The following is a 27,167-nucleotide window of genomic DNA, read 5'->3' as shown; positions in this document are numbered from 1 at the left end:
ATCTTTTGCTGTTCGGGACCTCTGGATGCAGCAGGTCTGCATTCCAGCTATGACTCCTCTGTGTTCTGGCACCCTCTACTGGCTGCTGCCGGCACCAGAGAGGCAAATGATGAGCAGATGTGCGTGGAGACAAAGCATTCACGTACAAAAAATAAAATCAATAAATCGAAAACGAAAACAATATACATATACAGTCATCTTTCCACCTTTTTGCTCAATTGCTCTAAGCAAGGGCGAGAACCTGGGTCTGTGCGTGGCGGGGGTGGGGACAGGATGGGGGGGGCGGAGGGCGTGTCCTTGAGGAGCTTTAGAGTCTGCGTGCGGCGGTGGTGGGGCTCTGCGCTGAACTGCTGAATGGTGGTACCACTGCTGACAGGTGTTGCTGCGATACCTTCCACAGTGGAGGAGCTCAGACCCCAAGAAGCTGGTGTCTAGCTGCCGCCCAAAGCAACGATGGGCAGTCTGGTGAGTGGAATCTGGGATGAGAAGGAGGGCGGAATGGGCTATCTGAAACCCATGGCTCTCGGGAGAGCCCGCGGAGCCAGAGAGGGAGGCGCAAGAATCTGTTCCTTGGAGAAAAGATGTCCGGGACTTGGGACTGCCTTAAGTGGACATGGGCCGGGAGAAAGCCCAGGATCGCGGATCCCACGGGGTGGGCGGCTTTGCTCCTAGCTGCAGATTCCACTGCGAAGAAAAACATGGCCAGTGCTCCATGGCTCCCAGAGGGGAGGGGGTAGCACTGGGTATTGCCTGTGTTGGTCCTTAATCTGCATCAGGGGTAACAACCTAGTGATATTGCTTCTTGCTGCATTCTTGGCCCTTGCCTGGGAAGCCATGAAGCATCCAATAATTCTGCACTAACCTTCCATAAGGGTTGTCAGCTCCGTGATTATATTAAAAGCCAGGGTATTTAGAGGGGGCCGACATTTTGAGTCTTCAGTACTGTTTACAAGACAGAAAATTTTAAAAAAGGATGGATGGGCATATGCCCTATTCTTTATACACGCGAAACTGGTAGAATTGGGTGAAAATCTAAACGCAACTAAAACCCCGAGGTACTGTTTTTCATAGGGCTGGCAAGACCACAGGCCGGTTTTTGCTTTACCTTCCTTAACAAAGGAGAATGGTGGTGTGAGAGCTGTTGTCTCCCGCCCGGCAGATGCTTATGATCTTTAAACAAGGAATCGCTTTCCTGTTTTACAAATAAATGGGCAGGAAGGTTCATTTTTTTTCCCCCAAGTTCCTATGGCTGTAATGAAGATACAAATTGAGACCTAGAAAGAATAGGGAAATACAATCTATATACCTAGCAGGTGCGTAGGTGACAGGTAAGACCCAGGCTGTAATGAGCATCCACCTTCCAGGGTAAGAATTATAAGAGGATTTCTTTGTCTTCATAATTGGACTCTCTAGCCAATTCATGATTGGTTAATCTTTTAACATCTGTTAAAAGATTCTGGGCACTGTACTGGTGTTTTAACTGTGGAATTGTTATCATAACCCTGCGATATGAGAGCAGCATTGATTTGCTCTTTTTGCAGCAGACAGGCTCCTGGGATCTTTACCATTCAGAATGCTGTTTTAGATTTTTGTAATATTTGCATCTGCACAATGAGATCTCCTGGGAGTGGGACCCAAGACTCATCATATTTCATGTAGATCTTATATACAGACCCTCAGATAATGTCATGATTATACAGTTCCTTTTGGTGACTATGACCATCACATGATGTCAGGTGTGGAATTTTCCACAGTAATATGTGTCAGCACTGAGAAGTTTCAGATACTGAAACATTGTGATTTTTCAATTTCTTACCTATGCTCCATTTAACCCTGAGATTAGTACTGTCATCTTCCCCCAGGCTCCAGAGAGGTTAAATAATGTGTCTTACCTAATATATCTAGCATTCACTTTAGGCTGGGGTCTGCCCTGGTTACCATGCAGCAATTTATGTTCCCTCTCTGAGAAACAGAAAGGCTGCCATTATCCTGCATGAACCAGAGAAGAATATAAATAAATTCGATGTGGATTTCTAACAGAGAAGCCTCACTCTTAACTCCTTACCCCCAGGATCTGTGTTTTTGTTTTACACCGTACCCAGGACCCACTCCTTAGTCTTACATGTACATTTGCTTTCTCTCTTATCCTAAAACACAGCTATTTTTCACTACAAAAGCCAGATAATAATTTTCTTATTTCAGCCTTTGCTAGGGCCTGGGTTTCTTTGTGAGAGTAAGGTATAATAGGTAAAAACAATGCTGTGGAATTAGCACACCATAATCTGTCCCTGTGATTTCCTTAAGGGAAAGTAAAATGTATTGACCCCTTTGGTGCAGAGCTTTCCTGCACAAGAAGGAAGGATGGAGAACAGTCTCAGCAGTATAAAGAAAAATTTCCAGAAGTCCCTAAGGCACTTCAGAGCTAAAGCCCTTTTGAAGGTGGTGTCTGTGAGCATGAAAAGGGGGAGGCGGAGCAGGTATTGTAGAGGCTGCATCCTTTTAAGAAGCTCATCACTTTTAACTTCCCAAGGGGTAGTGACTTTGTTGTAAACCTTAAGCCAATGAAGTCAAGAGGAGTCACAAGGTGGTAGTCATGGCATATTCATGGTACACTTGAATATCCCAAAACAAATTGTCCATGCAAGTAATAATTTGCAAACAATAGTCATCACTCAGATGACGGGATTTTTAATTTCCTGTAGCCTTAAGAATGCTAGGAAACCCAACTATGCCATATAGATGGATATCAGTGCACACACCTTCATGCCTCTCTGTGGGGTCTAAGAGACTAGGGTGATAGTAAAGCACTCTGGTATGGGGTGGCATTGGAGATGGCCACAAGGATGAGACCTCATCTCTTCCAGGGCATACATCCTGAAAGATCACCAGGAATATGAGGAGAAGAACTGTGATGGAGGTTTAGGGCCCATGGCACTTTCAGTGGGTGCTGGCACAGCCATGTCTCCCTGACTGTAATGTCACAATTCTCTTTCTCTCTTCCTCCTCCTATCACTCCCCCCAACACACACACACACACACACACACACACACACACACACAACTACCTACAGGGTACAGTTGGCCTTAAGAAAGCTAGACATACTTCGTTCATCTTCTATGATCCCAGACCACAGACCCTGGCCAGGACAGCTAGGTTTCTTTTGCTATCTGGGTTTAGGAAGGAAGACAGTATTGATCTTTCCCAGTTAATTTACTGCCTCTACTTGTGAAGGCACTTGATTAGGAAAACTCAAGTTTACATAATGATATTAATGCTTATGACATGCCAGATGTCCTGACTTGGTGTGTCACTTCTCCCAGTAACACTTTCTCCACTAAGCCATTGAGTTTTAGGTCATGGGTATTTTGTAAGAGGGAATACATGACCCAAAACAACAATTCCATATAGTGGACAGTAAGAGAACATTAAAATTAGGGTGTTCCCACTGAGCAGTGAAGGGAAAAGAAATCCTTGTGGCAAATTGAAATTATTTTCAGATCTTCAAACACATGTTTCCTAGGGCTGGGTGTGGCAGCACATATCAGTAATTCCAGTACTCAGGAGACAGAGACTGGAGCATTCACAGTTCAAGGTTATCTTTGCTACATAGCAAATTCAAGGCCGGCCTAAGCTACATGGTATTCTATCTCACCCCACCCAACCATGGCTCATTTTTTAAAAGACTCTACTCTGTTCCTCTACCATCTGACCTGAAGCACACAGGAAAAGACATGTCATAAGACAACGAGACATTTTATGGCAACGAGAATGACCCACTTTAGAGGTGGTGTGGAAAAATGAACTCTTGAAGTCACTGTATCTAAGAGACGTGGCAAAAGCTGGACTTAATTCAGGCACACATAGAGAATGAAGAGAAGAGAATCCCTCAAATGATAAACCATCCTTCGACAGCCACCCTGATCCAAAACCCCAAATTAAGGCTATTCAAGTGGTTTTGGTCCAATGGTTTAGAAACAAGCTTCAGTTTGCCATGGTAGCAGAAGCTATGGCTAAGCAAGGACTAATAATATATAAATTCAGAATAGGATTCCATTCTGGCTTTGTTGTAGCAATAGGCTGCAGCAAGGATAATGTGGTCAAAATATCCTGTTTAAACAACTGGATTTGGTGAATTTTGACATTCCTGTGGGTCCAGAGGAAAAAAAGAGTCAAATGACAGACGGACTCTATGTACAAAGTCTATGTCCCAAATCCAGGAACCCAATGCCCTCTGTGAGAGATAGTTTTAAAACTGGCAAACCATACTGCAGTATTAGATTTTCCCATTCACAAAGAAGAAGGAAGAGATTGACAGTCTTTGGAAGGGTTGAGGGAAATGCTAGACAGGTAACCAAAATATTGGGGAAAAGTCTAGGGATATCTATACATATATTCCTATATAGAGAATATATATATATATATAATATTCTTTCTCTCTATATATATATATATCTATATCTATATCTATATCTATATCTATATCTATATATATATATAGAGAGAGAGAGAGAGAAAAATCTCATAAATAAAAATGAAAAAAGAAAGTGGCAACTCATGTAAAGAAGAATTTAAGGAAGACTACTTTAATAACATATAAATATTTATAAATATGTAAAATGAATTAGTAGAGTAGGAAACTATCTACTTTATCTATCTCCAAAGCACCTGTCACAGTGCCTTGCATAAATCAAGCTCAATGTATGATGAAAAAAGTATTGGCAAAGTTTCAGTTAGAGATGCAGGATAGTTTCACAGTGAAACCTACCCTTCTGTACAAGTAATTATGTTAATAAAAAGAATTAAAAATACATTCAATTAGAACCAGGACAAAACACCCAGTGACATGAGATGAGGCCAGGGTATTCGAACAAGAAGCAAGGACTTCACATGGGGGAATTTATTGTGTGAAGTGACTAATTAAATGTCTGAGAAGGAGAAGAGTGTGACAGCCAGTGAAATTTTCTTGCCTGGAAGATAAAGTCCAGAAGAAACACTTCACGGGATGGGATGATGATTAATTTCCTGTCATTCATAAAGTTATTAACCATCTATTCCGTTGATTCTTTCAATTGAGAACATTTTAGGCAGAAGGAAGATGTACAAAAGAACTGGGCAATTTGAAAAGATTGAAGGGTTGGCAAGGCAAAGCTTGATATGCAAGGAGGAGACACAGCAATATGAGGTCTGAGAGTATGTGCGTAGGTGCTGAGCTCCCAGTAGTAGAACATGGACATCTAGGACTCCGTGAGGCATCAGGTGGGAGCTTCTAGCCAGTTTCATAATGGCTGTCAGATTGCTTGGCTCTGGAAACACCATTAAACGTGATCATCTTATCCTGACAAATCAGCAGGAGCTTGACAATCCACACAATCATGGTTTTGAGACAGACAGTACAAAATAATTTTATATTGGTGCCTAATTTCTAAAATCAACAAGGCTTTGTACACAGGGCAGGCTATGTGGTGGTGTGGTTGTGATTGTGAATTTTGTAGCCAGTGCCTGGGTTCGAGTCTTGCCTCTACCACTTCCTAACTATGATACCTGAGGAAAGTCACTTAATAGCTCTCCTTCACATTCTTCATTGTGCAAGCATTGATATTAACAGTGCCTTCTTCATAGGCCCTTGAAGTGTTGGGCAAAGTAGTTGATCTCAAGTGCTCAGAACAGTGCCAGGTACATAATGTGTTCAATAAATGTTAGTTTTATGATCACTAGAAGTTCAGTCACCTAATGCAAAGTAAAAGTTGAAATAAATATTTTGATACATTTATCTCATATGTGTCTAATCTAGTCATTTATTCCTGTCCCCTGGTCTTTCAAATCAGTCATGTACCTACTACCTTAGAAGAAGAATGTTATCACAAAAAGGCAGAGAAGTTTCAGAAAACAAAGTTTCACAATAACAATGGCCTCGACATTCAAGCTTATAAAACCACACAGGCTGAAAGAGGAGGGGAAAGTTCATTCCACAAAGACTTGAGGAATTCCAGGGTGGTGGAAGAACCACCTTTTCTGACCCTGGGGAGATAAGTGTTTTCCAGACTGGAAGAAGGAAAGGGCTGACTAGAGACTATGGCCAGACACCAGCATGCGTGAAAGAAGGAGCATTATCCTCACCACCAGCAGTAGGGAATAACAAACAGAACCCGTGCAGAGGTCTTGAGATCCAAAAGAAGGCAGGGTACAGCATAGCAGAGTGCCTGCCACGGGCACTTAGAGAGAGCAGTAATGAATGTCCTTTGCCCAGCAACCTGGGATAGTGTACAAGGACCCAAGAGAACTGCAGTTTGCCTTTGAAGCAGTAGCTGTTCAATGATGACCTTGGGGACTGAGGCAATCATGGCTATCTGGCTGTCTGGATGTCTTAGTGAACACAAGGTAGAAAATGGTTGTAATGAAAACCTGGTAACCCCACGCTGTAGCTTGGTGTGCTGTAAGCCCCCACAAGTTCCAGGAGTGCAAATGTAACGCCAGAGACGGGGACATTTGTAGAGTGTTGGGGTGGTGGGAGGCTGAGTAGACAGAGAAGGTACAACATTTATTGAAATAAAGTTTCTGCCTCCAGCTGGAATGGCAATGTGAAATAAAAATAAAATTCTGTCCATGAAAATTACAGAGGAAATTGGCATGTCCTACATTCCTTCAGTGTAAAAAACACAGAATTATAGCCATCAAAATGGCTCAGTGTGTTGGGACACTTGCTGTACAAGAGTTCAGTCCCTGAAACTCACATAAAAGTAAAAGGAAGAAATCAAATCTATGGAGTTGTCCTCAACTCCTCTGACCTCCACACATATGGGATAACATGCAACCCCCCATACACACACACACACACACACACACACACACACACACACACACACATGCACACACGCACGCATGCACACACGCGCGCGCACACACACTGATAATGAATTAATTAAAAACATAGAAATATAGAAAAGCATCCATCTTCTGCTTGTATCCCTTATAATGAGCTTACTTTAGATACAGTGAAATGATTCTGAGGCAACCATAATGGACAGCTCATCTGTACGTTCTGTCTCTAGCAACGCAACGCCCAGAATAACATTCCCATATATAGTACTGGGGTATCCATCAAGTCAGGGGATTCCTGGCCAAATACAGAAAAGTAAATCAATGAAGGAATAAACAAAGTTAATATTAGTACTAGTTCCTAAGTATTTAAAATTTTGGTTACATTTTCAGGAGAGTCTCCCTCAGCAAAGTCCAAAGGCAATCATGTGTTTCTGAAAAGTGTTTTTCCTTTTGTGTTTTGTCCTTAATATTAACAGCAGCCGATTATTTGGGAAGGGTAAGTTGTCTGGCATCTGTATTTTATGTATTTTCTCTATAAACGTAAGGCAGATTGGCCCAGAGAGCTTGTGTGTTCAAGACTGTGCTCTTGACAGTGGTAGCTTTAAATGAAAGGCTCACACTGCCAGGGAGATGAAAGAGCCACCCTGTAGCTTTTTTCCTCCCCACATCCTGAGTACTCTGTTATTTATATAGTCCATTTATAGACTTGGGTTCTGTTTCCACACAACTCTGCTGGGTAAACACTTGGACCTCACCATTTCCTGAAATAGGTATGACAAGGACGCCTTCCCGCCTCTGCCCCAACGCAACCCCCATTTCTATCGTTTGCTTTCTGTCTTTAGGTGTTCAGGAGACCTATCTGCCATCTCTCCACCTACAGCCTGATTTGGGGCATGGCAGCCGTAGCGCTGTGCACAGCTCAAGGTAAAGATGCTCAGTTCTTCACCCAGAGACACTCTGGGGTGGAGGCTGGCCATTCCTGTGTGTGCTAGGCTAGCCCACTCATTTGCATGAACTCTGGAGCATGCCATCAACCTTGGGATAGTGAGAGTGGTTCTGCCCACTTCCCACACTCTTGTTTTCAAAGTAGTGGGACAATTGGAATTCAGAAGATGTTCCAGTAGATAAACCAGACCTAAGGAAAACATCCCCTCCCAAGTGAAATATGACGTCATTTTTTCACCCACAGAACTGAGTGGGAAGGGAACCTTGAAAAACAATTCCCTGAACTTGATTTTAAGGATCTTGGGATATTTGGAGTGAAGGAACAGATATATTCTTCCTGGAAGGCAAGCCCTAAAATTGAGTTTATCCACTTTTTACAGAAAGTAAAATGTAGAAAAATGCTAACTCTCAGGGGTGCATAAGCTTACATTATCTCCTGTTCAGAAAACATGCTTGTCCCACCTTCACTGAATTTCCTAATTTTGCTTGTTTAAGGGAGGTCACCGCTCAGTTTATGCTGGTTTTGTTGTTGTTTCTAATCACTTTGGGTGTGATGTCATTCATCATTAGCCCCCTGGGGAAGGCACTGCACACTGAGGACTGTAGGCTTCACACCCACCATATCCATGAGAGATTTCCTGACTGAGAAGCAGAATGGAAAAGGAATCTACACAAGCACCAAAGAATACTTTTCCACTCAGGGATATCCTCTGCAGTCAAGCATAGGCTTTCCCACATGTTCAACTCTAGTTTTGATCTCCATTCCATCCTGCATTCTAAAAGCAACACTTTTTGTTTTCCAATATGTAAAATCTCCAAAAGTTTTCAGGGCACCTCATCCTCATCTTTGGGTTTTGCATTGCAGAACATCCCTTACCTTTAAAGAGTTCCCATCATCAAATTACCAGCTAGATAACACTCATTGGTCCAGGGTATATTGACTGCCATGTCCTGTTGTTCTCTGAATCTCTAGGGGATGTTTGTATGGCCTTCTATTTCATGCTTATACTTGTTAGTATTTCTTTTCTTTGGTTACCCATAAAGAACAAATTTTATAGGTTTTGTGCAAGTCTATACATTGTCTATCATTTTATTATTTAATTCCCTGTTGTTGTTTGATGTGGGAAGGAGGAGGTTTGGAAAAGTAGGCATCTACTCATTTTCAATCTCTTTGGTTCCCAATAAATGTAGTTAGTATCAAATCTGTCCATCAGAGAAATACTTTATCAAGTTTTACAGACGCTTAGTGCGTTATGCTCTGGTTATCATTTGATTATGATAATTTGTGAGTCTTGCTATGAGTTCAACTTTAATTAGAGTTCAAAAGGATTGGGGGAATTTCTGGTTTTATTGTAGTATAGACAGTGTTCAGAAAGAGTCAATTTTTAAGGCCAATTGCAAGTTCAGTTTGGGGAAATATTTTATATGTGCTTTGAAAAGATTATACATTCTCTCACTTAGTAATGTACATATCTGAGCAATATATATCCATACATATAAAAACATATGATGGATGCCGGGCGTGGTGGCGCATGCCTTTAATCCCAGCACTTGGGAGGCAGAGGCAGGCGGATCTCTGTGAGTTCTAGGCCAGCCTGGACTACCAAGTGAGTTCCAGGAAAGGCACAAAGCTACACAGAGAAACCCTGTCTCGAAAAAAAAAAAAAAAAAAACATATGATGGATATATAAATCTAGTACTTTCAAATTAAATATGAAGCCATATGTAAACATATTTTTAAATTTTCTGTGTGATACTTGAATTTTTGCCTTAATGATTTAATATTATGGAATTAAAGATTCTGAGAGATGTATAGAAAACTCTAATATTATGACTATGGATTTATAAGGTGCTATTGTAATTGCAGAAGTGTTTGCTTTATACATCTCAGGATTAGGTTGTCAGGTACATGGGTTTTATTATTAATATGTTGTATCATGTTGGATTGCTCCCCTCATTTTATAGGTCTTTTGTTTTTCCACATGAAAAGTGCTATTGGTCTAATGTCAGAATGCTTCAGTCTTTTCTTTGAGTTTTTCTTTAATCTTTTGCCTATAAATACCCCAATTTGTGACATTCTGGGGGAATGCCATAGCCAGGCCTTCTGGCCTAGTAATTCCTCATTCAATGGCAGCCATTCTGCTAAGTTGAACAGTTGGTTGAGATTTTGTAGTTCCTGTTCTCCAGATCTCTAATTTCTACCATTTACATTGTTGTCTTTACTCACCCATATTCATGCCAGAATGCTTATTGATTTATGATGCCTGGATTCATTTGATATGAGTTATTGGGTATAGCATTTATTACTCCTCTTTTATTATATCCCCTTTCTCAAAGTTTGGTAATTTGCTGTTGGTTATTTCTTATTACATGGACTCTAATACATCAAGTCACCTGTCACGTATAAGTGGCCTGCATTTTAGAGAAGAAATAATTGCCATAACATCTAATAAAAATAGGGAACACGTAGATTATCAATTGAGTGTCAAAATCTCTTGATCATGTTGGGTACATCAAACCTCTCAGAGCATCATCCTTTCCATCACTCTCCTTGTGGGTCTGTGCTTAGTCTTGCTTTCCAGAGCCTGAGCCCTCTGTGGGGCTCTCTTTCTTTCTTTCTTTTTTTTTTAATTACATTTCCCTATTTTTAAGATTTTATTTATTTATTATGTATACAGTATTCTGCCTGCATGTATGCCTTCAGGCCAGAAGAGGGTGCCAGATCTCATTACAGATGGTTGTGAGCCACCATGTGGTTGCTGGGAATTGAACTCAGGACCTCTGGAAGAGCAGCCACTGCTCTTAACCTCTGAGCCATCTCTCCATCCCGGGGCTCTCTTTCTCTGTGGTGTGTGTGTGTGTGTGTGTGTGTAGAGCACCGAAACCATTGCTTAAACTGTCCACTCAGCCTGTTGCCCATTGGCCCTTCTTTGCTGCTGGCTCATACTTCACTAAGCATGAATTCACCAAATGATCTTATTCTGTCTGGCAGTTTTCATGCTCAATCATTCCCCTTAGTTTCCAACTCACAGGGATTCTTCACGATTTCTGGTTACTAAGCACTTTCTTGTTATTATACTCTACCTCTGCTTCTAAAAGTCAAACAAACGTATTTCTCTGCTAACATATGGGCACATACATACATTTTGGTTTCTCCTCTGCCTTTTTTCATTCTTTTCCATATTTGAGTTTCAGCATATATTATATCTGTGACCAGGAGTACATGTGGGGTATGTGTGTGTGTGTGTGTGTGTGTGTGTGTGTGTGTGTGTGTGTGTTTGTATGTAATAAGGTTCTAAAATAGAAATGTTCTTTTTTTGTTCCATAGTGGAAGTGGTGACCCAGGATGAAAGAAAGCTGCTGCACACACCTGCATCTTTACGATGTTCTCTGAAACTGTCCCAGGAACCCTTGATTGTGACATGGCAGAAAAAGAAAGCCGTAAGCCCAGAAAACATGGTCACTTACAGCAAAGCCCATGGGGTTGTAGTCCAACCTGCATACAAAGACAGGGTAAACATCACTGAGCTGGGACTCTGGAACACAAGCATCACCTTCTGGAACACAACACTGGATGATGAGGGCTGCTACATGTGTCTCTTCAATACTTTTCTTGCTGGGAAGATCTCAGGAACAGCCTGCCTCACCCTCTATGGTGAGAATCTTTGAGAATACATTCTCTCCTTTTCAGAAGTACTATTTCCAGTCACATTGGGAATGTGCTTGTAGTGCCCGGGTTTTCTGTGTCATAAGCATGGACAGGTTCACTAGAAGGCACTTAGCCGTTCATCTCTGCTGTAGCTGTTATCACAGAATTTGGAGAGCCCTGGGCACTGCAATAAAGTGTTTGCCTGGAACTATCTTCTCTCTGGGGTCTTGCTGTCACCAAAATTGAAGACAATGATGTGGGCAACAAGTCCTCCCCAGCAGTGATCTGATTTCTGACTGGATGTTTGGAAAGCCAATGTGCAATGTGTTATCTCTAGAGCCCTTGACAATTTCTGGACCTCATGACAGAGGCAGATTAGTCTAACCTGGGCTTGTTTTAGTTCAAGGAAGCTGTTTCAGGATTACTAAGGGCACAGCCAGCAGAGGGTTTTCGTGATGGACTGATGCCACTGAGACTATAACAGGGTACAAAGCATTCTTTAAGCATCCCCCAGGCTTAGTATCACCATATCATATGCATAGATTATTTCCTTGTTGCTGACTGGTGGCTGTGATGAAGCCTTAGGAAGTGGGACTAAGGATCACTTTGTAACATCGCACGTGAGGTGATAGTTTTAGGAGGGAGAAGAAAACCCTGTCAGAGTCATTACATGAAGCAAGGCCTTAAGTATGCTGAGAGACTTGGCCATGGGAAAGGAGGGGATTCACTAGGTAAGAGAAATGTGTGTGCAGGACTTCTACTTACTTTGTCTATGGTAGGCCTCTCAGTAGTAAGTCAGGCTTTCTTCTTGATCTCCACTTCTCTGCCTGTATGTTTCTCATTCCCTTTCTTCATTCTCCTCCTCACCCTTTCCTCACTCCCTCCTTCCTGTCTTCTTTTCCTTCCTTTTGGCTTCTCATATTTTCTCTCTTCTGCATCTTTTTATTTTCCATAGTGTTTTTTTTTCTCCTTCTCATTTTTTCTCTCTAACCTCCAAACTGGAAGTCCTGTTCTCACCCACAATGAATGGCCCTTTCTATCATATTCATAATTATCACATTCATTTTTCCTGACTTTTCTCTCTCCCAGCACTTACTGCTGCTTGGAATTTGGGCACTCTTCTCCAGTTCCACTCCCCCAGCTACTGTGATCTAAACTGTCTCTTGAACACTCACACACACACACACACACACACACACACACACACACACACACTCACAAACAAGCTTTCACTTACCACTGGCTTCTAATTAACTTGTGGGCTTTGAAGCCAAGTATAAAAGGTTTGGTTTGTACAGGTTGGCAAAAATAAGGTCTGCATTCCTGCAGAAATGAAGTTGTGAGCTTGGGAGGCCTTTACAAAGAGAACAAGTTGAAACTGGTGAGAATATTATATCTTCCTCTTTCAAACGATTTCCCCTACTTTGTCAGATGTTCCCGAGGCCTTTCCAACAGTTACTCTCTGATTTTCCTTGTTATGAACTCTGAGTTTCTAGTTTGCATTTTAAGTATGTCTTGCATCCAAACCTTTTTATTTTTTTCAGTCATTTTCCTCTCTGTCTCATTCAGCTTTTTGCCGAATATGGCCTTTTCTCTAAACACCAGGCTCTGGAAGCTGTGCCCTGACTGGTGCTCCTGATAGGTGCAGAGTACACACATACAGAGGTGCTGTTTAGGGGATAGTGTCAAGTCATCCCTGAGAAACACCTACTAGAAGATATTGTGCACATATAAGATACAGACTGATTAGACTTACACTGTCTGGAGGAGAAAAATACTGTTTCATGTCTTCATCTCTCTCTCTAACCAGTCATGTTAGAGACAAACTACAGACATGGCGTTTCTCATGAAAGGTTTGGACTCTGCTGCTGTCATCTTGTCTGTCTAGCTTCTACTGTCTTTCTGGAAGGATCTTTCCCTCATCCCTGTGAGAAAACGCAGAACCCAGGCGAGGTGCGTAACTGACGGCAGGCCTTGTGTTCTTTCTTTTGTCCCAGTACAGCCCATAGTATTCCTTCACTACAACTATTTTGAAGACCACCTAAACATCACTTGCTCTGCGACTGCCCGCCCAGCCCCTGCCATCGCCTGGAAGGGCACTGGTACAGGAATTGAGAATAGTACCGAGAGTCACGTCCATTCAAATGGGACCACATCTGTCACCAGCATCCTCCGGGTCAAAGACCCCAAGAATCAGGTTGGGAAGGAAGTGATCTGTCAGGTTTTATACCTGGGGACTGTGATTGACTACAAGCAGTCTCTGGACAAAGGTAAGCAAAAGGTGGGCAAGGGAGACTGGTACTTCTGTGTTTGTGCACCTGGAAGATGGTGGTGTTCTTCAGAGGCTTTCAACTGCTCAGCAAAGACCACAGTTAGAGAGAGAATGAGGCAAGTGTAGTAAGAACTGAAGGAGGAAGTAAAGCAAGTTTTTCTGTAGTCTCCCCATCCACAGAGGTGACATGTTATAACCTCCAGTAGTCGCTTGAAGCTACAGAGAGTGTTGAACTATATGCTTTACATACACACACACACACACATACACACACACACACACACACACACACACACACACACCTATAATTAAGTTGACTCTCTCTAATTAGGCATGTTAAAAGATCAACAAACACCAATTAAGAAAACACAATTACAGCAATCTGCTTTAATAAACAGTTGTATTTAGAATCCCTTTAAGAAAAAAAAGCATTAAATATGAGCATGGGGTGAAAAAAACAATTGATCTGAAAATCAAGGCAGCTACTCCATGACTGACAGAAGGCTAGCACACACAGTGTCGATATGCTGGGCAATTCACATCCTTTGTGGGGTGGGTGAGGTGATGTGAAATGTGATCACATTACTTGAAGTAAATAGCACACAAGCTAAAATTTGTGAATTGTTTCTTTCTGGGATTTCTTTTTTATGTTTTTGGACTGCACAACAACTAACTGAAGGGAAAATTACCAGAAAGGGTAGATGGGAAACATCATATTACTTAGTATACCTATCAACATGGAACTATTTTCTAGGCAATTACAAAACTGTGTGCTCAATACTCCAGCAAGAAAGCCACACTAGACCATGAAAGTGCCAAAGGTGAAGGATATGGGTCCTCAGATCATTCTGGAGGATTAGGAAGGTGTCCTAGAAGACCTCACGGTCTGTGATGAAATTTTTGGATAACCTTCACTGAATGACCCCATCTGAAGGGTCATTACTCTTTCAAGAGAAACTGCTTACCATTCACATGTTTTTCTAGTCTCTCGGATGATCCTTTCCAAATGACTCTCTCTGGGACTCACGGATACAAGGTGTGAGAATTATGTGTAAGTGACTACAGAGGGCTTGATTTCAGAGTGAAGAACTTGACAAACATGGCTTTCTGTAGTTTGGAAGCACTAGCTCTGGAATTGGCACATGGTGATAAGCATCCTAAAATGATGGCAGCTGTGTAGGGGCATGTTGCAATCGGTACAAGCAGGAAGAACTGGCCATGTCACTCTCTTGTGCAATGGCCTCCAGGAAGTAGCTCCTACAGAAGTATCTGGGCTCCCTAAAAATCTCAAGGCTAGTTAGAAATTGGGTATTTAGGTCAATTTTGGGCAAAAAGGCTTGGGTGTTGCGTTTGGACTTTTGTGAAGACAGCTTTAGGATCAGCCAAGGTCAAGAGCAAATGTCCTTGAGAAACAAGAACTGGAAAAGGAAATTCTTTTCCAAGAATTCTGAGTTTGACTTACATGACATGAAATGTGGGCTGTGGTTTGCACAGCAATTGTTTATTTTGTGAACATTTACTAAGGATGCCGAGAGCACTACACATACATGCAGCTCTAGAAACCATGGAAATGAGACAAACCAAAAGCTTTCAGTTCGGTTGTGAAAATTCTGCTATAGAGAAGGTGCTAGATGCTTCCTTTCCCTTTGTTTTATTAACACCAGGGAACCAGAGTTTAGCTGAGCTCCATTGGGCAATCCTGGGAAAAGATTTAGTAATGAGGAGATAGATTGGAAGAAATGCAATAAAACATTGAATGAATTACTTCCAATGATTGGCATAATGGGATTCATGATTTTCCCCCTTGATAACTCCCAGCATATTTAAATTTTTCTTTAATAAACATGTCATCTTAGTGTAACCTATGGCAAAGAGTATGAGTCTTGAAGGCAAAAAGATTTGACTAAGCCTTGGCTCTTATATTTTCTACCCTAGTATTGAGCTCAGTTAGCCTCCCAGGTTAGGAGTGGTTTTATTTTTCAGTCTGCAAGATATTAATAACATTTCACTTTGGGAACGTTTTCAGGATTAAATTAGTTGACATTGGCAAAAATCCTATTATATGTAACTGCATGAAGTATGTTGGCTGTTACTAATATCTAAATGTTTTACAAATCCTATGAGGTTGTGACTATAGACATAACTAGGTATGAACTTAGGGTAATTTTAGGTCAGAGCTCACTTGTCATTAAAAGTCACGATAATTGTGGCTTTGTAGCTTTCTCACTTTTTGCCTTAGTGGCCTCCTCTCCTGAATGACTCCCTTCTCCCTTTCTCCCCTTGTTCCCCCACAGGATTTTGGTTTTCAGTTCCGCTGTTGCTAAGCATTGTCTCTCTGGTGATTCTTTTGGTCCTGATCTCAATCTTATTATACTGGAAACGCCACCGAAATCAGGAGCGAGGGGAATCATCACAGGGGATGCAAAGGATGAAATAAGGTAAATACTTTTCCTTTGTAATAATTTGGGGTTGTTTGAATATATGAATGAGGGGGAACAGCACTGTTATGTTTATCTGTTGATAAAATATATAAAGGTTTAGGATACTGTTTAGGAAAAGCTCTAAGCTCACTTTCTCGCAAGTGAACATTTCTGCTTTTCATTTTCCAGGATATTTTAAAGGTTATCTCATCAGTTAAGAGTAAGAGTTCTCAGGAAGATAGTAGGAAAATATTGATTGGATCACAGTTTGATCTGGTAAAGCTAAATAAAGGAATATGGCACCCACACAGGGACCTCTCTAGCAGTTAAAAAGGTCAAACTTTTCTCATTTTACAGCAACCACAAGTCATCAGACCAATTAAGAGACTGTGAAATTGCCCCATACCATCATTCTTTAAGTAGTACTTCCTATGATACACATATGATACATATAATATGCCTCAAATACTGTCAGTATACAAGTGATTCACACATATAGTTGGTATTTCATATTATTCTGCCCTCCTTTCCAGCTGGGAATTTGTCTTTAACTCTTCACAACATTTACCACAACTTCACAACATTTATATACATATGTGTGTATGTGTGTGTGTGTTTCTCAATAAATGTTCATGTATTAAATGAGTAAATATATGGAGCTAGCATGAATAAATTTTCAAAGGTATTTTCCCAATTCTCTTCCTCTTACTGTAACTCAGTACCTCATGAATGCCAGCCAAATCTTAGACAATGTAAGGCATCACAAAATAAGATTGTCACTAAAACAAAAGAAATGAGCTATATTTTGAGAAAGAATTAAATTCCTTTGTTTGCTGAAGGCTGTGCACAACCTATTATTAAGCACAAAGCTGCAATTTTTTGTTTTGAAATGGGGATTTCCTAGGGTGAAGGGGTAACATGAGAGTTTCTTCCATCTTAGATAACTAAACTTCAGGGTCAAGAAAGAGAACAAATGTTGGTTTTGAGTAATGTTTTAGAATTTGATTTAAAAATATCCCTCAAATTCTACCTTCTTTTCCTTTTCACTTTATGTCTCATGGACTACTTTTCCTGTCCTCACAACTTTTTTGACCACATTATCTTGCCTAACTCTTAAATCAACACCAGATCAATTCATATGAATTTACAAAATAAGCAATGAGGCTACAATATCGCTGACCTTTTTTCAAAAGTAGATGAAAGGATTTGTTCCATCTGCAAGATTATAGGTCAGACAACCTCATGTCATATAAACATAAGCCATAGAACATGAAGCTGTCCCCATGATATCAAAGGCAGAAATCTTTTTGATTCTGTTTATTCAAACATTTCAGTTTTTCCATTAGGAAATAGGAGCCCAGCCTCCTTCTCGAAGGTCATGGGCAGTTCTCCTAACCAGGTTAGAACTAGAGTGCTGCTGTCCTGACCCTCTCCTAACCCAGAGGGGATCCCAGCCCAGCCCGTCCCCTGACAGGGAAGGAGCTTTTCCTGTCAGTTATATTCATTGTAAACTGATCTGTGTTTCAAACAAAAACGTCTAAAGTATTCAAATTCATTTCTTAAAGTTCATTTTGACTAAGAGTTATATCTGTTTAAGCCCAAGATAAATTTCCCTAGACAGGGATATTTGCAAAGTAATATTTCTTGGTTCATTAAGAAAGTTGTAGATTATCTGAGGAATACAATTGCTAAATGCCAAAAAGAGGCAGTTTATGTCTGTGTCCAACTTTTGCCTCACTTAAAAAATAAATACCCCTATGGTCGAGAGACAGCCAGAACTGACCTACTCTGGTGATGGGATGGCCAAACACCCTAATAGTCATGCCAGAAACCCCATCCAAGGACTTAGGAATCTGGATGCAGACATCCACGGCTAGGCCCCAGGTAGAGCTCCGGGAGTCTAATTAGTGAGAAAGAGGAGAGTTTATATGAGCGAGAATTGTTGAAACCAAGGTTGGATAAAGCACAGGAACAAATAGCCAAACGAATGAAAACACATGAACTATGAACCAAAGGCTGAGGGGCCCCCAACTGGATCAGGCCCTCTGAATAGGTGAGACACTTGATTGGCTTGATCTGTTTGGGAGGCATCTAGGCAGTGGTACTGGGTCCTGTGCTCATTGCATGAGTTGGCTGTTTGAAACCTGGGGCTTATGCAGGGACGCTTGGCTCAATCTGGGAGGAGGGGACTGGACCTGCCTGGACTGAGTCTACCAGGTTGATCTCAGTCCTTGGGGGAGGCTTTGCCCTGGAGTAGGTGGGAATGGGAGGTGGACTGGGGAGAAAGGGAGGGGGCTGGAGGGGGGAGAACAAGGGAATCCGTGGCTGATATGTAGAACTGAATGGTATTGTAAAATAAAAGGAAAGGAAAATAAATAAATAAATAAATAAATAAATAAATAAATACCCCTGCTCATGTTGAATTTTGTGAGTACTCAGATTGCCATTTGTTGACAAATTTTGACATGACATATGGCCATTCAGTCAGTTTCTCTAAATGTTTATATTTTGAGTAACTTAATTTATCAAGATTTTAGAACTTTAACAGCCATAGGATTTGATTCTGTATATTTAAAGCTACTAAAACCAGTGTCAATTATTTTGGAAGCTCAGTTTCTCAGAGCCAAGAAAATGCTGGTTCACAAGGAACCAAATTTTAAGCTAGGCAGAAAGTTGTGAGAAACAAACAAACAAGTCAAAGAATATAGTGATGTTTACCATTTTTTTCAAGCAATGAGTTTTGGTAGTTAAGTTTCTGAGGTGAGGCACAGCTCTGCATTTTGCCTTTCATCCTGCCCACCTTTACTTCTATCTTTTCACTTTTTCTTCCTCTCATTTTTTGAGGTCATAAAACTTTTAGATATGAAAGGAAATGCAGTTAGGCAAAAACCAGCATTAGGGTTCTCAACCCAATGACCCAAAAACCCATGCTATGAACCTGCAAGAGGAAATGAGAAAGAGGAACTGAATGTGTGTGTGTGGGTTGTGTGTATGTATGTGTGAGTGTGAGTGTGAGTGTGAGTGTGTGTGTGTGTGTGTGTGTGTGTGTGTGTGTGTGTGTGTATGCTTTGAAGGAAGATAAGGAGAAAAGTTAATGATGCTTGTACTTACTGAATCTGAACAGACTCATCTCCATGGAGGGCTCAGTAGCCAGTAAGAATGTGTTCAGTTAGGCCAACATTTGTTTGCTAAATGACGAAAACAAGACTCATTTTAGATCCCAATCACAATCTATTATCCACAAAAGTGCAAACAAATTTAGTTTTCCCAGAGGGGGAATCTGTAATAACTGATGTTGCCTTTGCATAGAGGCCAGCCTACCTCTTACTCTTCTTGTGATTCTGTAAAGTTTAGGACAATGTCCTGTGCTCCCTTTTCTGCTGTACCCTGTGCTCTGGAGGAAGATATGGTAGTTATTAGGCCATCCTCAACACCACTCCTAGCAGGGATCATCACAGTTATTACCCCTATGAGACTAAGAAGCCTTTAAAGAACATGCTTGCTTTGCTTTGTTTTCCTGAATCCAAAATTTTATTACTGAAATAGAAAGTGAGAAAGAATTTGAAGTTTTCTAGGGAAAATTTCTACCATCCCATAATCATTCCTTCTAGTAAAACTCGATGATGTAAGTTCCTGCCTTCTCCATACAGGACAATGAAGGTAAATATGAGGGTGAGGACAGTCTTGCATTTCTCAACAGGCAGCAATGAATGAAATTTTGGGTCCTCTTTGGAGCAGATTGCTGTAGATATTACTGTGTGTTACGACTCTTTGTTTTGAGTTGCTAAGCTATTTTCTTTACTTTGGTTTGATTGATTGAAGACTTGGTTGGAAACAAAAGAACACAGATGTTCGTGTGAGACATATATTCTAGACTTCACTTTCTAAGTGCTAGCTATTTCATATAAAGGTATATTTTTAACCACATAATATTTATATTTATCTAGACTTCCTTTACTTACTAGTAACCTGAGCTATGAATGGGCTTTTGGCAATGTATAATAATCATATTAATAATTTACTATTTTCTGGATAGGAGCATGTGCTGACTCCTATTTTAAGCTCTTACTATGTCAAGGAACAAAGATATCCAGTGAACAACTTGTGATGATAAAATTCATCATTAGTTGGAAAGAAAATCCAAAGAACATTTATTAATAAAGCAATTAGAATCTTTGTTGCTAAATAATTATGCTCATGCTCTTCAAATTAAAGGGCTGGATGAGTGAGTAACCCTATCCCATCCGAGAATCTTCATAGCCCTAGGAAGGAATATGATACTTTATACGAGTAAAGCAGTGAGGAGCCTTTAAGTAACTATTCTGGTTAGCATTGCAGGAAAAGATGTACTCCAAGCCTTTAAAAAAATTACATCTTTTCATGTGTAAAACTGCTACTCATCATTCTAAAATGGCATGACATAATCTGATCACTAATTTCTTGGCCACCAGACTCTTAAAGCCAAGGTTTTCTTGCATGGAACTATTCTTTGCTGTTCTCCAACATCCTAAAGTCATCTTGACATGAGTAACCTAAATTCTGAGTTCCACTCCATATCAAGAACATCTCCAGGAGTAAAAACATCTTAATCTTCAACATAGCAATTAAATGTTAGTTTAGTTCTTAAATGGACATCCATCTCCTTAGCTGTTTGGCCATGGGGATTTTTTTTAAGAGATCACCTGTTGACATTAGTGTAATTTATTAGACAAATTAATGAAATAACAAGGAAGGATTAGAAAATTTTTAAGCTAGTAATCCTCTAATGTCGTTGTTTTGAATTTCAGCTTATGTTCTTTCCTTCATGTCTATCACCAGTTGCGTTCTTCGGAACTGCCAACCCCCTCACCTGTGTAGTCTACTACACTCTGAAGCTTGGCTGAACAGATCCCCATGTCTAGCCCATATTCTTAGAGAAGCCACATTTATGTTCTTTAAACTGGAAGAGGTTGAGTTACTTGATAAAAGTACACAAATGACTTAGCCCAGGAAAACAAATACTGTGTTTTCTATTGTTTCTTTACCACATTATCACACACTTAGTGATTACACTACAATGTTTCATTTTCCTACAATGGGGTCAGAAACCCCACACGGGAGTCAGGAGTCAAGGTGTCTTCAAGGCTATCCTTCTAGAACTGCAGGTTCTAGAAAAAAAATCTATTTCCTGTATTTAGCCATGTGTTTCAGACTGACCTCATCCATTGCTTTTATAGCCCCTTACATCTACAGAGCTAGTGATGGCCACTTAGGTCATTCTCAGATTGAGTTTCTCGCTGGCTCTCCTGCCTCCCTCTTACCCTCTTAAAAACATGTGTGGCTTCAATAGGCCTGTCTGTGTCTCTGGCCGGTAATTAAATTGCACAGAAAAACCTCCTCTTCCATGTAAGGTATGACCTTCCCACATTCCTGAAATAAGGATGGGGATGGCATAGAACACTGCTGTTATGCGACCACAAATGCAAGGACAGGCTGAAGTAAGTGGAGAGAAGCTGTTGCCTGGCCTCTGAGTATGAGCATCCAATACCCACAATTCCTTAGCCTCAGCTTTGTTCAAGGTCATGCTGTATCAAAGAACATCAAAACATGGTGAGACCCTCTGAACACATCCCTTTAGCTTTCTCATTCAAGCTTTTTCCCCCCTTCAACAAAACAAAACTTCGTTTACAATATTTTTCAAAATCATTTATTGTGTTTCAAGTCTTTAACGTAAAACAGTAACTTCTGCTTTCTGTTCTTTATTAATCATCACTAACTGTAACATTACCAACACTGGCTCTTTTCATGGGAACCTCAATTCTTACCTACTTCCTGCTTTTCTCTATTCATATGCCCCTCACAGCAGCAAGTATTTCTGACTAGCCCTAATATCTTAGTCATAGGTAAGTCCACTTGGATTCTCTGTACGAGCGAAGTAAACATATTACACTCAGCGCCATACATCATGATATTAGACAGGACCAAACTGGTCTTTCCCATCTACTGTAACTTAATAAGATGGAAGTTTCTGACTAGGCAAGACAGCACATGTGTGTAATGTCAACAACTGAAATGATAAAACAAAAGAATTTCAATTTTAAGATTAGCCTGGGATATATAGTCAAAGATCATCTAAACAGAAAAAAAGATGAAGATTTCTGTGTCTCCAACATTGAGAGAATAATGTTATGAAGCCATTGTAGATTTCAAGAACCTGAGTATTTTCTTTATAACTCTTTACTATCCCTACCAATAAGCCTCAATTGTTGTCAACAGCCCTTATACAATGTAGCTCTTTAAATAAAACCTCACAGGACTAATGAATACCATTCTCTCTCTCTCTCTCTCTCTCTCTCTCTCTCTCTCTCTCTCTCTCTCTCTCTCTCTCTCTCTCTATCTTTTTCTCTGACACACACACACACACACACACACACACACACACACACACGCCTCAATGTAACAGGTAGAGGAATGTCCTCTTGGAGATTTTTTTCTACAACTTTAATACAATCTTCTGTTGTTGGTGTGTGGTTTTTTTTGTTTTGTTTGTTTGCTTGTTTTTTGTTTGTTTGTTTTACTCTAGACCCAAATTGGACACAAAAATGTTCTTGGTTTGTTTTTTTAACCCTTTACTCTTTAGCTCTTTTGGGGGGTTCACAACACAGCTCTCAAATTAATCACACACACACACACACACACACACACACACACACACACACACACACACAGAGGCTTATTCTTAATTATAAATGCCCAGACTTAGCTTGGCTTGTTTCTTGCCAGCTTTTCTTAACTTTAAATGATCGTATCTACCTTCTGTTTCTGGTCTTTTTCCTTTTCTTACTTCTATAATCTTACTTTCACACTTACTCTGTGACTGGCTGTGAGGCTGCAGGCTGGCTAGCCCCTTGTTCCTTGATTTCTCTTGCTCTACCTTTTTCTTACAGATTTCTCCCTCTATTTATTTTCTCCTTCATTGATACTGACCATTCAGCTCTTTATTAGACCATCAGGAGTTTTAGACAGGCACAGTAACACAGTTTTGCAGAGTTAAACAAATACAACATAAGAGAATGCAGCACATCTTTGCATCATTTAACAAATGTTCCACAGCATAAACAAACCTGACACATATTAAAATAATATTCCACAATAGAATGTTATGGAAGCATCTATAGATCAAAAAGCACCACAGTACAGCCTATTTCTCATTTTAGTAAACCAACCAGACAGAACTCACCATGGCCTGTCAGTGCTCCCAATTCTAAGAGTCTCTGTGATCCCTGGTTTGTAAAATGTATAACCGTCCCTTCATATTTATACAACAAAGAGAAAAGATTATTCTTGTGTTTTGTAAATCCTTTGAAGATTATTTATTTTTACTAAATATTACTGGGGCTTTTCATCTTCAAAAATGTGTGTACTAATAATTTCAACTTGAATATTAATATTACTTCTTAGATGGACAAAACTGTATAAATAACATAATATCATGCTTTGAATGTATGTACAAATTGTAGAGTGGACTAAATCAAGCTAAGGAATAGAATTTCTTTATTATACTTCAAACTTTTCTTATAATGAGAATATTTACAACCTTGTTACTAGAGTCATCATGAATTACAATAGGTCTTTGGACCTCATACTTCAGTCTAACTGAAATTCATTTCATGCTGCTTGAAATAATTCTACAATAGTATTCCTGTCTTCCATAGTTTAATGTTTTAACTGTCTATTTTAGCAAAGGAAATTATAAATGACATACAAAATTGGCTATATTCTGGTCAATCATTGTTTTATTTGCAACTATAACCACTTATTTGGTGATTGCAATAAAGTCCTATTTCTACCTCTGGGCAAACCATTCAGCATCTCTATGTTCCTTTCTCTGCATTAAGAAAGTAGGAGTAATTACTATAATTCTAAGAATGCTGTGAATATTTTTTAAAAAATGCATGCAATTAGAAAAATGCTAAAAATCAACACTAGCTTAGGCAATAGTTGGTAAAGTTGCTTTTGCCAAATTATTTAGTACAAATGTTTTCATTATGGTTAATTTCAAGTTACCATCAATTTAGCCATTGGCCTACATCATTAAAGCTCCATTCATATCACTGTGTCATAGTAAGTTTATAATAAGTGCTGGTTTCTGTTATTACTAAGTCTGTGGTCCTTTTCAGTTTTATCAATGTGTATTTTCATCAGTTGCACAAATGATAAAAAGGAGGAAATCTCAAGGAGGTGAATAGAGAAAAGGATGTGAGGATTTCAGCAAGCTGGGTTTGAAGAATCAGAATTCAGAAATTGATTTGAACACAAGAATGGGAGTAATTGGAAGGGAGAGTACATGGTATTAATTTCACCAGCAGGTTTATAAAAGTTTGGAGCAAGATAAGATGAGAAGGGAGAGAAGACAGAGGTATATATGGCAGAAATTTATACATGCTGGAATGAGTTTATGATGCCTAACATTGACTTCTTGATATTGGAAATGTAATTTGTTTCATTTTGAAGATGTAGAATTATTTTGGTTAAACTGAGTTGTTGTTTTGGGGGGCAAGGGGACTAGGATGATGGGAAGGCTGGTTATTTATTAATTTTATATCTATATATATCAGACAGAGAAACCATAAATGAACTAGTGGAAAAGGAAATGATGAAAAAGTAAAAATGAATTCGTTAGGAAACCATATATGGCACACAATGGATGGGAAACAGGAGTCACTTATTTAAGTTAAATACTCTGGGGACAGCTTCTCTGTGGTGGTCATACTAAGGACCTGGAAACAGAAAAGAAGCCAGCCATGGAGGAGTGCAGAGATAGTTGAACTCTAGCAAAAGAATTACAAATTTGAAATCTTAAAGAAAAAAAAGCCATTAAGATTTTAGAACAATCCTACATGAAGCATGGTCCAAGGTGGGTTTTCCATCCAAAGCCTACCCTGTAATCTACAGTACAGTGAATGTTTGTTGAGACTAAATAGATGGTATGATAACAACCTGACAGGGTAATTGCATGTCTGTTAAGTACCATAATTAAAAAAAAATCAATTACTGCATATATGTCTGCTCTTTTCCTTTTATTATAATAATTAACTTATATTAAAATATTGAGCCATGTTGGGGGGGAAGGTAGCGCCTTTATGAACCATTGGTATCTAATGGTGCTGAAAATGTTGGTATCTAAAATATGCATAATTTTGGAAGATCTAGTAAAATGACCTAAGAGGGCAGAGAGGAAGGGAGGTACTGGGGTTAAATTCCAGGTCTCACTTAGTACATTCCTTGTGGGGGAGACTGCTGTCCTCCCACTTTATGTGCTAGAAAGTTAATAACTCTTGAAAATATTTCTGTCTCCTTAATGAGTATTCCCAACCTATGTCCAGCAAGTTACAACCCAGAGGAAACGGAGTTTAGGGGACTCAGTGAGACACTCGATGATCGTTTGGCATTCTTGAGCATGTGCCTTTCTTTGTAGTCTTAGGTGATTCCCTAAGTCCATTACTGGGTCAGAAGTGTCTTCTTCCAGCCAGTGTGTGATCCTAGCACTTAGGAGACCAAGGAGGTAGGGAGATCATCGCTAGTTCAAGGCTGTTCCAGGCTTCACGTGAGTCAGTGAGTTCCAGGACAGCCTCGGCTACAGAGTTTTCACTTATCTTAAAAACAGAACAACAAAAAAGAGAGAGTAAAAAAGGAAGGGAAGGAAAAGAAAAACTATACACTAAGAGATTTCTGTTTTTTAATCTTTCTGTTGTTATTTGCTTCAAGTATGTTGAGAAGTTACAAATGTCCAACATTGACACATTTCTCTTTCTTTCATCCAGAGCTCTAGAGAAATCATACAGAACCCTGAAAGTTTTTCCCTGGTCTACTTGAATCTGATGTGAAAAGAAAGCAGGTGGAAAAGGTCATTCTCTGTGGGACCAAAAAAAGAGCAAAAGACGCAGAAGCAAGCGTGTGAGGGATTTGACTTTTTGCTGCCGTCCTAAGACCTCAGTGTTTGCATTCCAAGAGGAAGTCGTGTGCCTCAGGTCTGTTGTAGGACTTGATTTCGTAGAGCAATGCAGTGTCGTGCTGTTAGCAGACTTAGAATCACCAGAGCCAAGCCGGCTCTCAGGCTGACTTGGGCTCCCACCAGAGGGAAAAAAAAGAGTCCCTGTAGTCAATTTACCTCACAGAGCTTCCTCGTCCTTATATAAAATAGAAAGGAGTGGGACCCAATACTTTGCCATGTAAGTCTGAAACCTGGTGGAATTCTAGAAAGAAAAATGAAGACCAAGCAAAGGAAGAAATGAAAAGAAGAACACAGAAGGGGTCCAAAGAACTTCTGAGACTACCTTTTGCCTTTCTGTTGGTCTCCCTCCTCTGCTTTGTTCTTAGGTCCACAAGTGTGTTTCCCTGTTGTTTGAGTATCTAGTCTACTACCTGCTACTATTCCGCTAACTGTTGGCCTTGCTAGAATCCTTGATCCCCCTGCTGTTCTCCGTGTGCTTCTATGAGGGTTACTATGATGAAAATAGAACAGAATTTAGTGTGAAGTAACATTGGCAACTGTAACGTGTCCGTCTAACTTATTTTTATAGCACTTAGGCAGTATTGTTAGACTTAGCCAGTAGTGCACATCTTTACAAAAGCATGCTTTCCTGTCCACTTAACCCACACCATCACCCTCTTTTAGGCCATTCCAAATCCCACCTAGTATAAGGATAATATATTATGAAAACAGATGCGTAACAATTTCCTGTACAGCAGTCAGTTGTATATGCGCTCTTTCCCTTAGCTTCTATTTCTGTGACTTAACTTTTCACAAAGAGAAGGCAACTCTGGAAATACAATCCCTTTGCCCTAAAGACATTGTGAACCATTCATTCCTAACCCTTTGACAAGACTAGTGAAGTTGTTTTCTGTACTTTTTGCCTCGTCTGTCTCTATACAGTGACCTAGGAATTCAAGAGTAAGCTGTTTTCATTGTTGAATTGGATATTTATATACTTGGTATGCTTTTCATGTGTTATTTAATTCTGTATCATTTCTTATATTTGTATTAAATTACTGAGCGATTAAAAGTGTCAACTAAATAAA

General features: G+C 40.0%; 1 protein-coding gene across 3 annotated transcripts; it reads left to right on the top strand.

Moving 5' to 3' along the window:
• Window positions 1-256: 256 nt before the first annotated feature.
• Window positions 257-27,167, top strand: Cd200 (CD200 molecule). 3 transcript variants are annotated; one of them, XM_006975782.4, is made up of 6 exons: window positions 257-465; window positions 7,663-7,744; window positions 11,094-11,420; window positions 13,412-13,684; window positions 15,981-16,124; window positions 25,910-27,167. In XM_006975782.4, exons 1-5 carry the CDS (start codon window positions 454-456, stop codon window positions 16,121-16,123), a joined length of 837 nt encoding a protein of 278 aa, XP_006975844.1. In that variant the 5' UTR covers window positions 257-453; the 3' UTR covers window position 16,124; window positions 25,910-27,167. The 3 variants fall into 3 exon arrangements, with proteins under 3 accessions (XP_006975844.1, XP_015850180.1, XP_015850181.1); XM_015994694.3 differs by lacking the exon at window positions 7,663-7,744 and having other exon boundaries at window positions 278-465; XM_015994695.3 differs by lacking the exon at window positions 7,663-7,744 and having other exon boundaries at window positions 303-465; window positions 13,417-13,684.

The sequence above is a fragment of the Peromyscus maniculatus genome, chromosome 12, assembly GCF_049852395.1.
Source record: "Peromyscus maniculatus bairdii isolate BWxNUB_F1_BW_parent chromosome 12, HU_Pman_BW_mat_3.1, whole genome shotgun sequence".
Lineage (NCBI taxonomy): Eukaryota > Metazoa > Chordata > Mammalia > Rodentia > Cricetidae > Peromyscus > Peromyscus maniculatus.
This window is presented reverse-complemented; position numbering and strand designations above follow the sequence as displayed.